At 45.5% G+C, this 17,201-nt stretch overlaps 1 protein-coding gene across 1 annotated transcript; it reads left to right on the top strand.

The window, feature by feature from the left end:
* The first annotated feature begins 247 nt into the window (after positions 1–247).
* On the top strand, positions 248–13,079 carry MESD (mesoderm development LRP chaperone). Its single transcript, XM_077464791.1, has 3 exons — positions 248–438; positions 4,811–5,043; positions 12,690–13,079. Exons 1-3 carry the CDS (start codon positions 286–288, stop codon positions 12,946–12,948), a joined length of 645 nt encoding a protein of 214 aa, XP_077320917.1. The 5' UTR covers positions 248–285; the 3' UTR covers positions 12,949–13,079.
* Positions 13,080–17,201: the final 4,122 nt, after the last annotated feature.

Genomic DNA, 17,201 nt, shown 5'->3' with positions numbered 1-17,201 from the left:
CTCCGTGTACTCCTGCCCATGCACGCTCGCTCCATCCATGTACTCCTGACCATGCACTGACCATGCTCTCTCCGTGTACTCCTGCCCATGCACGCTCGCTCCATCCATGTACTCCTGACCATGCACTGACCATGCTCTCTCCGTGTACTCCTGCCCATGCACTCTCCATGTACTCCTGCGCCTCCCCGATGTTGCCCGGCATATATGGGGTTAACTGCGGTCCTTTTTCGGCGCTCGACTCCTTCCCCTGTGAGCTCTGCAGTCGACGCATGCGCAGGAGGAGAGATGGCGGCGCTCGGTGTACGGCTTGTGTGTGTCTGTGTGCTGCTGGCTATCGGTGTAACGGCGGCCTCTGCCGCCGAGGAGAAGAAAAAGAAAAAGAAGGACATCCGGGACTACAATGACGCGGACATGGCCCGGCTGCTGGAGCAATGGGAGGTCGGTGGGTGATAGTTGTTCAGTAGCGGGAAGTGGATGTGGGGGTCAGTGGCCGTCTATGGATGAGCACATTATCAGTACGCGGGCCAAGCTGTCCGCAATGGAAGAGCGCTAAAGGGCAAAGTTTTGCCTTTTAGTTATACTTTAAAGCAGCTCTTCACCCAAAAGGCCGAGTTCTGCTCCTCTTCCTCCCCTGTGGCCCTTTTCCCTCAGATGGACCGTTCATGTCCGCCTGTCAGTTTATTTAGGCGGATCTGAACGGACGCTCCATACAAGTCTATGGAGTGGTGAGTGTCAGCGGTGATATGTCCGCTGACATCCGACCCGATCCGCTGAAGTGAGACGGATGGAAACCCTATTTTTTCCATCCATCAGGCGGATCGGATGTAAATGGACTCTGTGGTCCATCTTCATCCCATCCCCCATAGAAGAGACCGGCGCTCGGACAGGTCAGGCCCCAACACAGTGTGCAGACACAGATCTGTCGTCTGCCTGCTCAGCGTGGATCTTCTTAACACAGTACAGACATCTATTCTCTTTTCTAGTGTCAGAGGATGCTTGTTTGGAGCTACCACTTTTAGCTATTCTGTTATTAGCAATCACTACTTAATGGGATTTCCTAGAGGGTTACTGTCTCCCTTTTTTTTGTATAAACCTACTTTCTTTTCAAAGGGCCCCAACGTTTGCTAGCAGAATATACTAATACTTTTCAACCCAGGTTGAGAACCGGGGTCTGTGTGTAAAGGGAGTAGAGACAAATCGTGTGTTCCTACTATCTCCTCCTAGACAGTCCCCTCCCCCCTACAGTTGGAAAACATCCAGGGAACAGTTAGCCCCTTGATCGCCCCCTAGTGTAAACTCCCTTCCCTGCCAGTGACATTTATACAGTAATCGGTGCATTTTTATAGCATTGATCGCTATATAATTGTCAATGGTCCCAAAAATGTGTCAAGTGTCCAATTTGTCCACCACAATATCGCAGTCCTGATAAAAATTGCATATCATCGCCATTACTAATAAATAAAAAATCATAATAAAAATGCCATAAATCTATCCCTTATTTTGTAGACGCTATGACTTTTGCGCAAACCAATCAATATATGCTTATTGCGATTATTTATTTATTTTTATTTTTTACCAAAAATATGTAGAAGAATATATATTGGCCTAAACTGAAGAAAAAATATTTATTTTGATAAAAAAATGGATATTTATTATAGCAAAAAGTAAAAGCTATTGTGTTTTTTTAAAAATTGTCCCTCTTCTTTTGTTTATAGCACAAAAAATAAAAACCTCAGAGGCGATCAAATAATACCAAAAGAGAGAGCCATTTGTGGGATATAAAGGATGTCACTTTTGTTTGGGTACAGCTACGCACGTCGGCGCAATTGTCAGTTAAAGCGGCGCAGTGCTGTATCGCAGAAAACGGCCTGGTCAATGAGCAGCCAAATCTTCCGGGGCTGAAGTGGTTAAATGTGTTTGCAGTAATTTAAAGGCATTGTAAACCATCATGTTTTTTCACCTTAATGCATCCAGTGAGTGCCGCTGTTTTACTTACCTGAGCCCTGGATCTTGACCCTGGTGGGGGCACTCCATCTCTCTGCCCGGGGTTCTCGGGCAGAGAACCTGATTGGCACTTGATTGGTTAGATTGATAGCAGCGCCATTGGTTCCTGCTGCTGTCAATCAAATCCAATGACATGGGTGCTCAGACGCACGCCCACAAGGTAACCCCCCTCGGGAGAGCACTTCTCCTAGGGGGGTTATCTGATGTGGGTAGGAGCCCCCGGGGGAACCCCAGAAGATGTTGTTTGGGGCCGCTCTGTTCAAAATGAGCTGCACAGTGGTGGCAAGTATGATATGTATGTTGTTTAAAAAGAACCCTTACAATCACTTTAATTTAACCAGGTGTGCCAGAGAGGCTGAGGTCATTCTTTGGGTTGAGGCGGGGATCAGAGAACCCATATCCACCAAACGGCTCCTTCGGTGCTACACTGAATTTTAAATTTTTGTTTCCAGGATGAAGATTTTCTTTACCATTTCACCCCCTAAGTCTCGGTTCACACTGAGGCGACCTGTCGGGCAACTTTGCCTCCTGACAAGTCGTGCTCCATTCAGTGCAATGGAACTATTCTAATCAGAGTGACTCAAGTCGCTCCAACTTAGAAAAAGGTTTCAGTGCTAATTCGGGGTGTTTTGCATTGACTTCTGTTACAGAAGTCTAGTCGCGCTGTACAGGGTGACTTCAGAGTTGGGCAACTTTAAAGCCCCAGTGTGACCCGAGACTTGGGGCATAGCAGTACGTCCTCTGGTTTAAAGAGATTATTTTACAAGGCAATTACAACAGGGATCGACAAATCCCAGGCACCAGGTCGCGTGGCGACTAGAATTTGTGCCCTGGCGTCTGGGCTTTTGTCAATGACAGGCGCCTCTCGTAGGGCCCTCCAGACCTGCGCTCTGATCATCCGGACGGCAATCCTCTCCCTCTCCTCTCTTACTGGTGGACACGGGCAGGCTGCATTGATGGGCATGGATAAAATTATTAAATGTTTTATGCAGAATTAAGTTATAATTATTAAGTGTCATTTCATGAGGTGATTGGGGGCATGTTTAAGGGCAGAGTTGGGTGGGGGCAACTGGTTGTGAGTAACCCTTGAGGCCTGGCTAGTAGCTCAGGACTTGAAATTTATATATCTCTATCTCTTATGGGCAGTATAACTAGGAGTGATACATGCCACTATATGAAGGGTGGAAGGGAATTTTTTTATTTTTATAGATATGATCATTTTAAATATAATGCACAATACTGGCAAACGTTTACTTTAAATGTAATTGTAATGCCTTCTATTCCCTCCAGTCTATCAACCTTCCCCTTCTTTTGGTTCAGATGCTGATCTTCCTGCACAGTCTTTAAAGTTATGGTTGTTTTTTTTTTTTTTTTTTTTAAAGTTATACTTGTCTGCCCTGTGTAATGGTTTTGTACAGAGCAGTCCTGATTCTCCTCTTCTGGAGTCCCCCGCTGTCACTTCTGGATCCCCCTGTCTCCAGATTGCCCCAATAGGAAGCTGCAAAGTATAGAGTACCACTAAAGCAAGGTAAAAAAGTCTGCCTTTTAGAACAACTCGTTTCCTTCCCAGGACTACATGTCCCATGGATGGTGTACTGAGCTGTATGTGTGTATTGGCTGACCGATTAATCGAGTATGAAAATTGTTGACAACTTGATTAGTTGTCTTGGTACTAAAAAGCGCCTATCGATTTTAGAATCGTATTGATATCACCTTGATTGTGCTGCTCACCAAAAACAATGGCACTGACTTACAATATGAGAAGAATATGAGCACTTTGAAACTTTCTACTGTGTATAGCTCTAACACTGTCCGTATCAGACTTTGCTCTCCACTGCTGATGGGCTCACCTCCACAGCACTGATCTTCTTCTGCTGTGGGCTTAACATCAGCCGGTGTGAGATGCACCGTCCACCCATCTCCTCCATTGATAGAACTTGTGCCATTCCTTCCTAGAATGCAGAGTGTTCTGTGACTGGGGGAGGTGGTTCCAGTCTTTCATCTGCACTTTCTCATTCACAGAACACTTCATTAAGGGAAAGAATACTGCTAGGAGTTCTATGAATGGAGGAGGCAGGTGAGTGATGCATCTTTTTCATACTTGCAGCAGATGTTAACCCCCTCAGTGCCAGAAGATCAGCACTATGGGGAAACATGGCAGCAAAGGGGGGGGGGGAGAGAATGTTTCTAACCTATGCCAACAGCCAGCTGCACATGGGAGATGCTGCTTTACAGAAATAATAAAATTTAACTTCAAAGTGATTGTAAAGTCTCATGGTTGTTTTGTGTATTTTTTTTTTTTTTTTTTTTTTTTTTTTAGAACCCTGTTATACTTGCCTCCTTTGTGCAGTTTGTTTTTCACAGGGCAGTGTGGGTCTTCTTCTTGGGTCCCTATTCAGACACGGAGCTGCCATTTGACCCCCACCCCCTCTCTTCCTTGATTGGCTAACTGACTTTGACAGCAGCGTGAGCCAGTGGCGTCGCTGCTGGGTCTCAGCCAATCAGGAGAGAGTACCGGATGGCTGAGGGACTCGTGGCTATAGCTGGACAGAGATGGGGCTCAGGTAAGTATTTGGGGGTGTTGGGGTGGCTGCTACACACAAGGTTTCTTTATCCTCATGTGTAGCATTCATTAAGATAAGAAAACCTTCTGCCTTTACAACTCCTTTCATTTTTCCAGCTATGGCTGTAAAAACAACTGTTTTTTAACAAAAAAAATCTTTATATTTTAAACCGTTATCTGTATTCTATTTCAGTTTTGTTTCGAAATGAACATAAACGGTATACTTTGTCATTCTTTATCTAGAAAGATGATGATATAGAAGAAGGTGATCAGCCAGAGCACAAAAGAAAGCCGGCTCCAGTAGACTTCACAAAACTTGATCCTAGTAATCCAGAGAGCATCCTGCAGATGACCAAGAAGGGGAAGACTATAATGGTCTTTGCCACTGTGTCTGGAAACCCCACAGAGAAGGAAACCGAAGAAATCACAAGCCTGTGGCAGGGCAGCCTTTTCAATGCTAACTATGACCTTCAAAGGTAAGAGTGCAAAATGTTACGGGGACTCTGACAGGAATAAGGGCCCCATTCACATCAGAATGCGTTTCGTAAAAAACCTGCATTCCATGGACGTTTCCCGCACCACATTCAAAACGCTCTGCCCTTACAATCTGCTGCGGGTGTCCGTGTAATCTTATCAACATCCCAAACACAGATTGCAAAAGCAATGCTTTTACTTGCACCGAATCACATAGTACAAAAGTATCATGCCATCTGGTTGCAGTGCATTTTTCAAAGTAGGCCATACATTGCTTTAGGTGGGATCTGGTGCAATTTCAGACTATTTGAATGAATGGGCTGAAAATGGCACAGGGATTGCATAGGAATACGGAGATCCCCTTAGGAGGGCCCGTTGGGTATGGACTGGCCCCAAGGTGTCTTTCACGTGGGCTTCAGCTTGTGTAAGAATAGTGTGAGCAGCAAACTTTAAACTTCTGGCAAGCTTTGTGCAGCTTTCTCTAAGCCTTTACCACTTGCCAACCGAGCCAATTCTGACATTCTCCTACATGTAAAAATCTTCCTTTTTTCTTTTCTAGTAAAAAAAAATAAAAAATTACTGTCTGTGTGTAAAATATATCAATTTATAATATAATTTTTTTTTTTTTTTTTTTTCGTAGCGTAAACTGGTGGTTGGAATTTTTTTTTTGTATTTGCGCAGTGAATATTCAGGCACAATTTTTTTTTCTAGAATTAATTTTATTGCACACAAACACAATATAATACCTAATTGTTTGTAAAATGTAAAAGCTGATATGGCAAGTAGATACCCAACATCGCCTGCTTTAACCAGTTGCCGACCGCCGCACGCCGATGTACGTCGGTACAATGGCACGGGCAGGCATAAGGACATACATGTACGTCCCTTGCCTCCCGCGGGTCGGGGGCCCGATCGGGCCCCCGCCCGGTGCCTGCGGCGGTCGGTATTCGTTCGGGAGCGATCCCGGACGAGGGGACGGCCATTCATTCATGGCCACCCCCTCGCGATCGCTCCCGACGAATAGAAATCCCCGGTGACATCACTTCCTCTCCTGTAATGTAAACACAGGAGAGGAAGTGATGTATTCTCTCCTCCGTGTCGGTATTTTTCGTTCCGACACGGAGGAGAGCGGATCAGTAAGTTGCACCAACACTCTACACACACAGTAGAACATGCCAGGCACACTCACACCCCCCCTTTACCCCCCGATCACCCCCCCAATTACCCCTGCCCCCCAGTCACAGTGACACCAATGTCATTTTTTTTTTTTTTTTTTTTTGCATTGGTGTCATTTGTGACTGTAATAACTGTTAGGGCAGTTAGAGTTAGCCCCCTTTAGTTCTAATGTACCCCCCTAACCCCCCCAATAAAGGTTTAACCCCGTGATCACCCCCCGTCGCCAGTGTCACTAAGGCTGGGTTCACATTGCAGCGGTTTATGAGAACGAATGTGATTCGCACCGCACTGCAAATCACATCCGATCTCTGTGCGATTCGAGTTCAGCCATTCGCCACACCCGCCGCAAATTCGCACGGGACCCTTTTTTTGGCCCGCAGCAGAATCGGATCGCATGGGTGTTCACACCATGCGATCCGAGTTTGCAGATCGCACTGCGATATGCGAACTGATCTGGGGGTGTCGGTAACATTTCACTGACACTCCCAGCAGTTCGCATAGGGCAGTGTGAACTGCCGCCGGGAGGCATGCGATGCGGGAACCCGCCGCGGATTCGCGGCGTTTCCGCATCGCTCCAGTGTGAACCCAGCCTAATAAGCGATCATTTTTCTGATCGCCGTATTAGTGTCACAGGTGACGCTAGTTAGGCAGGTAGGTATTTAGGTTCGCCGCAGCTTTTTATAGCGCCAGGGACCCCCATATACTACCGCATAAAGCCCCCTGATTGCCCCCTAGTTAACCCTTTCACCAGTGATCACCATATAACTGTTACAGGTGACGCTGGTTGGTTAGTTATTTTTTTATAGTTTCAGGGCACCCGCCATTTATTACCTAATAAAGGTTTAACCCCCTGATCACCCGGCGGGTGTCATTTGTGACTAATAACTGTTATGGCAGTTAGGGTTAGCCCCCTTTAGTTCTAAGGTACCCCCCTAACCCCCCCAATAAAGGTTTAACCCCGTGATCACCCCCCGTCGCCAGTGTCACTAAGGCTGGGTTCACATTGCAGCGGTTTATGAGAACGGATGTGATTCGCACCGCACTGCAGTGCAAATCACATCTGATCTCTGTGCGATTCGAGTTCAGCCATTCGCCGCACCCGCCGCAAATTCGCACGGGACCCTTTTTTTGGCCCGCAGCAGAATCGGATCGCATGGGTGTTCACACCATGCGATCCGAGTTTGCAGATCGCACTGCGATATGCGAACTGATCTGGGGGTGTCAGTAACATTTCACTGACACTCCCAGCAGTTCGCATAGGGCAGTGTGAACTGCCGCCGGGAGGCATGCGATGCGGGAACCCGCCGCGCATTCGTGGCGTTCCCGCATCGCTCCAGTGTGAACCCAGCCTAATAAGCGATCGTTTTTCTGATCGCTGTATTAGTGTCACAGGTGACGCTAGTTAGGCAGGTAGGTATTTAGGTTCGCTGCAGCTTTTTATAGCGCCAGGGACCCCCATATACTACCGCATAAAGCCCCCTAATTGCCCCCTAGTTAACCCTTTCACCAGTGATCACCATATAACTGTTACAGGTGACGCTGGTTGGTTAGTTATTTTTTTATAGTTTCAGGGCACCCGCCATTTATTACCTAGTCTCACTAGTGTACCCCTAAATTTAGGGGTGTCTACTTTCCAAAATGGGGTCATTTGGGGGGGGGGTTTGTGCCATCTTGGCATTTTATGGCCTTCAAAACTGTAACGCCCTTAGAAAGCCTGAAGGCGGTGCTTGGTTTTCGGGGCCCCGTACGCGGCTAGGCTCCCAAAAAGTCCCACATATGTGGTATCCCCATACTCAGGAGAAGCAGCAGAATTTATTTTGGGGTGTCATTTCACATATGCCCATGGCATGCGTGAGCAATATATCATTTAGTGACAACTTTGTGAAAAAAAAAAAAAAAAGTTTGTAATTTTCCCGCAACTTGTGGCAAAATATAAAATATTCCATGAACTCAACATGCCTCTCAGCAAATAGCTTGGGGTGTCTACTTTCTAAAATGGGGTCATTTGTGGGGGTTTTGTGCCATCTTGGCATTTTATGGCCTTCAAAACTGTAATAGGTAGTGAGAAGTGAACTCAAAAATTTACGCCCTTAGCCTGAAGGCGGTGCTTGGTTTTCGGGGCCCCGTACGCGGCTAGGCTCCCAAAAAGTCCCACATATGTGGTATCCCCATACTCAGGAGAAGCAGCAGAATTTATTTTGGGGTGTCATTTCACATACGCCCATAGCATGTGTGAGCAATATATCATTTAGTGACAACTTTGTGTAAAAAAAAAAAAAAAAAAAAAAAATTTTTTTTTTGTCATTTTTGTACTGCCCTGCCATTTTAGCACCTCAAGAAATGAGATAGGCAGTCGTAAACTAAAAGCTGCGTAAATTCCAGAAAACGTACCTTAGTTTGTAGATGTGACAACTTTTGCGCAAACCAATAAATATACAATTATTGACTTTTTTTTTACCAAAGACATGTGGCTGAATACATTTTGGCCTAAATGTATGACTAAAATTGAGTTTATTGGATTTTTCTAATAACAAAAAGTAGAAAATATCATTTTTTTTCAAAATTTGCGGTCTTTTTACGTTTATATCGCAAAAAATAAAAATCGCAGAGGCAATCAAATACCATCAAAAGAAAGCTCTATTTGTGGGAAGAAAAGGACGCAAATTTTGTTTGGGTACAACATTGCATGACCGCGCAATTACCAGTTAAAGCAGCGCAGTGCCAAAGTGTAAAAAGACCTCTGGTCATTTACCAGCAAAATGGTCCGGTCTGAAAGTGGTTAAAATTGCATATGCCCGTGGCATGGAACCAAACAACAGGTACTTAAAAAATCTCATTCGATTTGAAAAGAAAATTGGTGTACAGTGATCTATACAGCCATCCAGGAATGAAAAAATCGTGGGGAACCTGATGGTCCTTTTAAACGCAAAAGTCTGGCCTAGAAGCAGATACGAAAGGTCCTTCTGTGGGTGCCTTTGAGCTACGCACTAGTGTGAACCAAGCCTATAGTGTCACCTATGAACAACATCCCTTGTGACCACATGGGCCTTGACAGGTCCTCTTTATGGTGAGATCTGGGGTCTGTTAGACCCCCATACACACAATTAGGTTTTCTGCAGATTTTTGTCTTCAGATTTACCAAAATAAAGAGCCAGAAGTGATATCCTCATTGCTTCATGGAGTCAGAGAGGAATAACGTCCGTCCTCTCGATCTAGTGCCACCGGTCGGTGCACTTACTGGCTCTTGTACAGTGTATAGCTGCAGCTCTTTGCCCCTCTGCTTTTATGGGTCTGTGAAAAATTATTTTCATCTGAGTTTTACAAGGCTATGCAGGGTAAATTGCTGCAGATAAACGGGTACAACTTATGTAGGAGGATTTGTTTAATCTTTGTGTATCACCTGAGGGTAGCCACTTCTGGTTATGGTTAAGGGTTTACAACCACTTAACCACTTCCCGACCAGCGCACAACGATGTACATCGACAGCATGGCACGGGCAGGCATATTGGCGTACATGTACGTCCAATATTCGTTGCCGCCGTGCCATCGGGAGCGCGCCGCCGGCGGCGCGCTCCCGCGCTGGTCGGGACCCCCGTGAGTCCGGTCGCGGGACCCGCGGACTCGATCGCCGCGGGCATCCCCGCGATCGTCTCACGGAGCGGCGGAATGGAGGAAATGCTGTATAAACAACATTTTCTCATTCTGCCTAGCAACTAGTGACGCTGATCTCTGCTCCATGTGATTGGAGCAGAGATCAGTGTACACTAAATGAAAGCCCAACCCCCCCACAGTTAGTAACACACCCCTAGGAACACTTAACCCCTACACTGCCACCCACTGGTTAACCCTTTCACTGCCAGTGTCATTTACACAGGAATCACTGCATTTATATAGCAGTGATTACTGTATAAATGACAATGGTCCCAAAAATGTGTCAAAAATGTCCGATGGGTCCCCGACAATGTCGCAGTCACAATAAAAATCGCTGATCGCCGCCATTACTAGTAAAAAAAAAAAAATAATAAAAAATTATTAATAAAAATGCTATAAAACTATCCCTATTTTGTAAACGCTATAACTTTTGCGCAAACCAATCAATAATCGCTTATTGCGATTTTTTTTTTTTTTACCAAAAATATGTAGAAGAATACGTATCGGCCTAAATTGAGGGAAAAAAATGTTTTTTTATATATTTTTGGGGGATATTTATTATAACAAAAAGTAAAAAATAATGCGTTTTTTTCAAAATTGTCGCTCTATTTTTGTTTATAGCGCAAAAAATAAAAACCGCAGAGGTGATCAAATACCACCAAAAGAAAGCTCTATTTGTGGGAAAAAAAGGACGTCAATTTTGTTTGGGAGCCACGTCGCACGACCGCGCAATTGTCAGTTAAAGCGACGCAGTGCCGAATCGCAAAAAGTGGTCTGGTCTTTGACCAGCAAATTGGTCCGGTCTGAAAGTGGTTAAAGTCCATTTAAAGGGCTGCGGGAGGCAGTGTCAGAGGAACTTCACCACAACCCTATATGCACTATGCTATTACAAAATATTCCTGTACAGTATTTCATATTTGATTTAAAAAAAGCGTAGTCCCTGAGCCGTGGATGGGCGGAGGGGGCTGTCTCAGGCTCTCAATGGCTCGCTTTAAGGCTGAGACGGGTGTCTGTCCATTTTTGTCACAATGACGTGGTGCCTGAACTAATATCCATGACATAAAAAATGAATTGCACTCATGTGATCCAAAGGAGAAGCCCAGCCAAACAAGGTTTGACTGGACTTCTCCTTTTTAAGAGAAAATTTTGTCCTTTTATTTTTATTTTTTTTACAATCGGCAGGCACAATTTACAGTAGCTGCAGTGCTTTGCTTCTAGTGCAGTCTTCCTGCACCCAGTTCTTCTAACCGAGGTCCCCAGCACCACCTTTTTGAATATAGGAGTCCACTGTGACTTCTGAGTCATCACAGCCAGTTCTCCATAGTGCTTGCGTGAGATTATGTGATGCTGCAAGTCTGGTTCTGCAGTCTCTTGGGACATGTGATGTGTTCTAGGTGGCTGTGGGCTGGGGCATGGCAAATGCACATCATCCTTGCCCAGGTTAAAATTGGGGAAGTGGAAGCTCTCGGGTCTTTCAACTGTTTTTACAGTGTGATCTTTTCTTTCAGTCTGCAACAGTTGGGATAGGTTTACATATATGGAATGGGTTAAACTGTTTAAACTGTTCAACCCCAGATATATATTTATAATATTCTAAGATTTAAAAAGAAAATTGGTGTAGAGTGATCTATACAGCCATCCAGGGATAATTGATGGCCATTTTAAACTTTTAAAAGTCCAGCCTAGAAGCAGGTACAGGAGGTCTTTCAGTGGATGCTTCTGAGCCTGGTCCCCCTTTCTTTTTAAAGATAGCCATACACTGGTAGATTTTCGTACATTCACACAAATTTTCAGTACATTCAATGACTTGACAAATGTAGAAAAAAGTACGGACATTCAGTCATAATTATAATTTTTTTTTTTCAACTTTCCATCTATTAACCTCTAGAGATCCGTGTTATAGCCGAATGACGGCTACAGCGCGGACCTGCTTTGCCGGGACTACATTCTATTGATGTCGTCCTGTGCACGAGCGGCCTGTGCACCCCCGGAGGGGCGCGCGCGGCGCACTCTGTGATCAGCGAGTCTATGAGACTCGCCTGATCATGGATCGAAGCAAGGGGTCGATCCCGACCCCTTACCACATGATCAGCTGTCAGCCAATGACAGCTAATCATGTGATCACAACAGAGCCGGTAATCGGCTATCTTCCTCCTTGCGCTGACAGCGTGAGGAGAAATAAAAAGCCGATCACCGGCGGCCGTGAGAGGGACTTCAGTCCCGATCACGGGCAAGTCATCAGTGCCCCCTGCCAGTGCAACATACATATAGTAAAAGTGCCACCCATCAGTGCCCATAGTGCCACCCATCAATGCCCACAATCTGCCTCAACAGTGCTGCACCTAATATGCCACATATCCGCGCCCATCTGTGCCTCCTCATCAGCGCATTTCAATGAAGGAGAAAAATGACCTGTTTGCAAAATTTTATAACAAACTATTAAACATGATTTTTTATTATTTTTTTATTTTGCATCTTTTTTTTGTTTGTTTAGCAAAAAATAAAACTCCCAGCTGTGATTAAATACCACCAAAAGAAAGCTCTATTTGTGGGAAAAAAATGATAAAAATTTCATTTGGGTACAGTGTTGTATGGCCGCGCAATTGTCATTCAAAGTGCATCAGCGCTGAAAGCTGAAAATTGGTCTGGGCAGGAGGGGGGTTTAAGTGGCCAGTAAGCAAGTGGTTAAATCCTCTGCTCTCGTTTTAACTTTTGGATAGTAAAACTTTTTTTTTTTTTTTTCACTCATTGTGTAGCCAGATAAGTGATAATGGATGTAGCTCACTTTACTATATTGCAATTTTTTTATTTTTTTGCCCAGGTTTCCTGTGGGCCCAAACCGTGTGATCTTCATGCTGCGGGATGGTGGATATGCATGGGAGGTAAAGGACTTTCTGGTTAGCCAAGACCGGTGTGCAGATGTAACACTAGAAGGACAAGTGTACCCTGGGAAAGGAGGAGATGGTAATGCAAACATCAGGAACCTTAATAAACCGGAGAAGAAGAAAAAAAGTGACGCCAAGAAATCAAAGTCTTCCATTGAGACTAACCGAGCATCACCCTCAAAGGAAGATTTATGACCTATTGCAGATCTCTAAAATTCAGGGACACTTTAATGCCTACCCTGTACATGGATTCTCATATTGAAATATTGATGATGAAAAATGGGCAGATTTTGCTTTTTTACAAATACAATGATGATTTTGGTACAGTCCATGTTTCACGATGCCTTCTTCATACTGTGTATTAGTACTGCAGTGCTCATGACTGAGTGGTGTGAAAATATTCCGCTACATGTTTTTTATAATTCACAAAAAACAGTTCTAAGACTCTCATATCAGTTTTCTTTTTTTTTTTTTTTTTTTTTTTTGTTAAATCCACTAAATAGATACTTGTGGCAGATGAATGTATGCTGCCCTGAATTGAAGCTCATGTTGCCACACACAAAGCCGAAGCGGGTGTTCTAGATACTGTATATTTTAGTTCTTAGTGGGCTCTTTATTGGAAAGCTGTATTGGGAGAAGGGTGGAGGCTCGCACTGATGACCTAGATGAAGTTTGTATATCAGGAAACTTGGAACTCTTTAATCTCTGCATTTATTTGGTATCATTGACGTAAAAAATAAATGCACTTTTTTTTTTTTTTTTTTTTTTTTGGAGTGGATCTGTAAAGCATTGCACCCACAATCAGCAGATTCTGGGTGTAATCCCACAGTCATGCAGACTGTATCTGTGTGGTTGTACCTCCTATACAGGCAGGCAGTTACAGGAAGACTTAATGAGCCATCACTACGCTCAACGGTGTGGTGGTAGTTCATTGAGAACTACAAGCTGACAGCCACAAAAGCTTTTGGACGTTTTCCCATTCACAGAACACTGAATGGATCCCTGCTAGCTGTCAGAACAGAGAGTGGGGACTGGTGACTCTGCAACATGTTACACCCTAAATATGGGTGTAGCAATAGGTATACATCCTTTTTCAGACCCCTTTCACACTGGGGCATTTTGTAGGGGCTATAGTGTTAAAAATAGCGCCTGAAAACCGCCCTAAAACGGCTGCGCTATTCAAGAGGTGCGCTGGCAGGACATCAGAAAAAGTCCTGCCAGCAGCTTCTTTGGAGCGGTGAACTCACCGCTCCTCCTCAATTGAAATCAATGGGTCGGCGCTGCTGTACTGCCGGCAAAACACTGCTGCAGATTTAACGACGGTAAATGGGCACTAAAAATAGCACCGATGACGCCCTAGTGGGAAAGGGCTCTAAAAGAGAAGTATAGCCAAAGCTATTTTGGCTATAATTCTCCTGTAGGTCACAGGAATGCAGTTCATTCTGCACACCTGTGACTTATTTTTTCCCCCGGCAGCTAGCTCAGCATTTCGACAAGCCACTGGAAGACTGGCCCAGACACCCCTTGCTCCTCCACAGCCCAGGGCTCCAGTAAGCGCTGGAGGGGCAGAGCAGAGAGCCAATGACTGATAGTCACCTGCCCACTGAAGGCTGAGTCTTTGATCACTGTTCTCAGACTTCAAAGCGGCGGGAGACCGGTGCAGCTTCAGATAAGTGAGTATAATTTTTTTTTCCCCCAGAAACCCATACTTTTAAAATGTGTATTCAAACATTGCCTGGAGGCAATGCCTGGAGGCTCTTGCGGATATGTGCACCTCTAGGCATTTGAATTTCATTAACTGAAAACGGGTAAGTGCCATCTAAGTTTGGTAAACGTACATTTATTAAGAAAAGGTTATAGCAACATGATTTAAAACAAACCCTTCTCGTTTGTCAAAGGAAGATGTACACGGTCACAGTATCCCCTTCCCGCAAACTGTACAGTATCCCCTTCCCACAAACTGTACAGAATCCCTGTTGTGGCCAGCTGTTGTGCACAAGGATACTGTGGTGGTGTAAATTTTGCTTTGACAAGCAGGATGTGTTTTTCAATCATTTGAGTTGCTGTAACCCTTAATAAATGTACACTTACTACTGTACTTAGATGGAGCGGTACAGAGCTGGCTTTTTTAATTTATTATTTGGACAACTACTGTTGGACTTTTATAGGCTATTGTTACATGGGCTCAGCTCCTATGTGCATCATTACTATATGCGGCTTACACCGCATCCAATTTGCAAACATATAATTTTCAATGGGTATGGTTCACATTTATGCGTTGCATCTACACTCCACATTGCTCAAAGATCGTGTGCGAATTGCAGGCACATAATCTTCAACGGGAACGCATCTGATTTGCAGGAATGCTCTCCCCCCCCCCCTCCTCCTATACCTCACCCCTCTCCCAGGTCAGATGATCCGCAGCTACAACAGAGAGGGATAGCTGAATTAATTATTTTTATCTTGACACAAAAAACTGAGCTGCAATGTGCATCAGATTAGTGTGAACCCAGACTTATGGACTGATTCTGGATGGGGAGGGTCCAGTTAATTTTAACCAGCTGGTGCACTCTGTGCTAATAAGTAAAGCTGCAGGATCTGCATCCCTCTTTGGGATGGGAGTATCTCACCAAAGTTGAAATTGCAGGGGGTCGCGAAAAGTTAATGTATCTTAGTGAAAATGAATGGCTTGCTGATTTTTCCCAATCGCACAAGCAGGAAATGACCATTCTGGGGAGTTCTGTACACCAATGTTGCACAGAAGGCCTCCAGGTAGCCATATTGTGTTGAATTTTACACACAAGTACAGCAGCTGCAAATTTGAAAGGAAAGCTAATTTTTCTTAACACTAAATTACAATGTGGCCTGTGTAGTAATTGTATATGAGATGGTGCTTTTTAAAATTTCTCTTATAGTCACCGACCGACACAGCTCCTCTCTGTAACAAAATGGGTTGTCAGCCCTGTCACTGGAGCTTACTAGGCAAAGTTGTAATACAACACTTAAGAACTTTTAGTTCCGCCCAGGGGGCGGTCCCTAGGCTACAACCCCCACAGCCTGCTCTAGCAGACTCAGTTTTATTTTACCTAGTGAAGGAGATGCACATAGGAACCCTGAGGGCCCATAGGGCTGTGTTTTTTGATGCAGAATCTTTGCTTTTTGCACAAGATGAATGATCCTGTGATCTATCAACAGCCAGCTGGGTAACAGGCTGGATCACTTATCCTTGTAGTCTCCCCAGTCCGGCCATCGAGGCGTGTGCAGGTCGCAGCTACAGCTCGGCAGGCCATGACATACCTCAGCTCCAGCGGATGCCGGTGAGCTTTTATGCTCCGGGGCATACATATGACCGGGCTACTGATGTCTGGCTCACAGTATGCCGAGGCCAACAGCCACGCTGTACTGGTCAATGAGTGGGTCTGTAATGGAATGTCTCCCACCTCTTCAGGACTGGTAAGTACAGCTCTCTCTGCTTCCATGGGGCTGAGCAGCTGGGCATTCCCTGGGAGATCGATTCGGGGGCCACCTCACCTCCCTCTCGTTCTCCCCTGTCCCTATCTTCCCTCTATCCCCCCCTGGGGGGGGTCGCTGCATGTGTCTGCTGAGCGGTGTGTGTAACCTATGCAGGGGCTCTCTGTGGACTCTCACTTGTCATAGGGGGGCTGAACGGATAGCGGTGGTCCTGGGTCCTGTGTGGGGGTCCCTGGAAGGTGCCTGTGAGGTTTTACTGTGTGGGGCCAGCGCTGTGACTCTGCAGGGGGTGTTTTATTTTCACCTCATGGCGATGTCTGGTGGCCATTTTAGGTATGGGCAGAGCAGGTTGTCTGTGGGCTTCAGTGGCCATTTTCTGTGAGTTTTCCTATTCAGGACACTGGTGGCCATTTTCCGGAGGCCTAAGCACTTTCATTCAGTGTTCTCTAGCAGCAGCATGACATGTGCTTTCACAGCCTTGGTTCCTGTCTGTGTACAGGACACTGGGCGGCCATTTTCCTAAAGCCTGAGCACGCTGTACAGATCCTTTCAGTGCTCATTTCCATGGCTGCTGCTGTTTTTTGCCCCTCTGCACTTTGGAACTCCTGGGGGCTGCAGGCATCGCTTTGTATTCAGCACAGAACTCCTCAGGGTGGTGAGTCCGGCAGGTAGGAGCCCCCCAGTCAGCGGCAGCAGCAGGGTGGGACTTTTCACTGTCCTAATTCCCCTTCAGGTGGCAGACAGGGTAGGGTCAGCATGGCTTCAGAAACTGGTGTTTTTTCCCCCTGAAATCCAGGCAATTGCAACCGGGTCACCTGCGGACTGTGCAGTGCCCATGGACACCCTGACAGCGGTCCTCAATTCGTTGTTGCTACGATGGAGGCGGTGTGGGGGAAGAAACGTGCATTAAAGAGGCCCCTGCCTCCCCCGTCCTCTGGGGAGAGCTCTAATGCAGACTCGGGCCCTGCTGCGGCTCC

Source organism: Lithobates pipiens, unplaced genomic scaffold, assembly GCF_037356315.1.
Source record: "Lithobates pipiens isolate NorthernLeopardFrog02 unplaced genomic scaffold, aLitPip1_a1.2 Scaffold_30, whole genome shotgun sequence".
Taxonomy (NCBI): domain Eukaryota; kingdom Metazoa; phylum Chordata; class Amphibia; order Anura; family Ranidae; genus Lithobates; species Lithobates pipiens.
The sequence above is the reverse complement of the archived record's forward strand: the minus strand, read 5'-3'. Positions and strand labels throughout refer to the sequence as shown.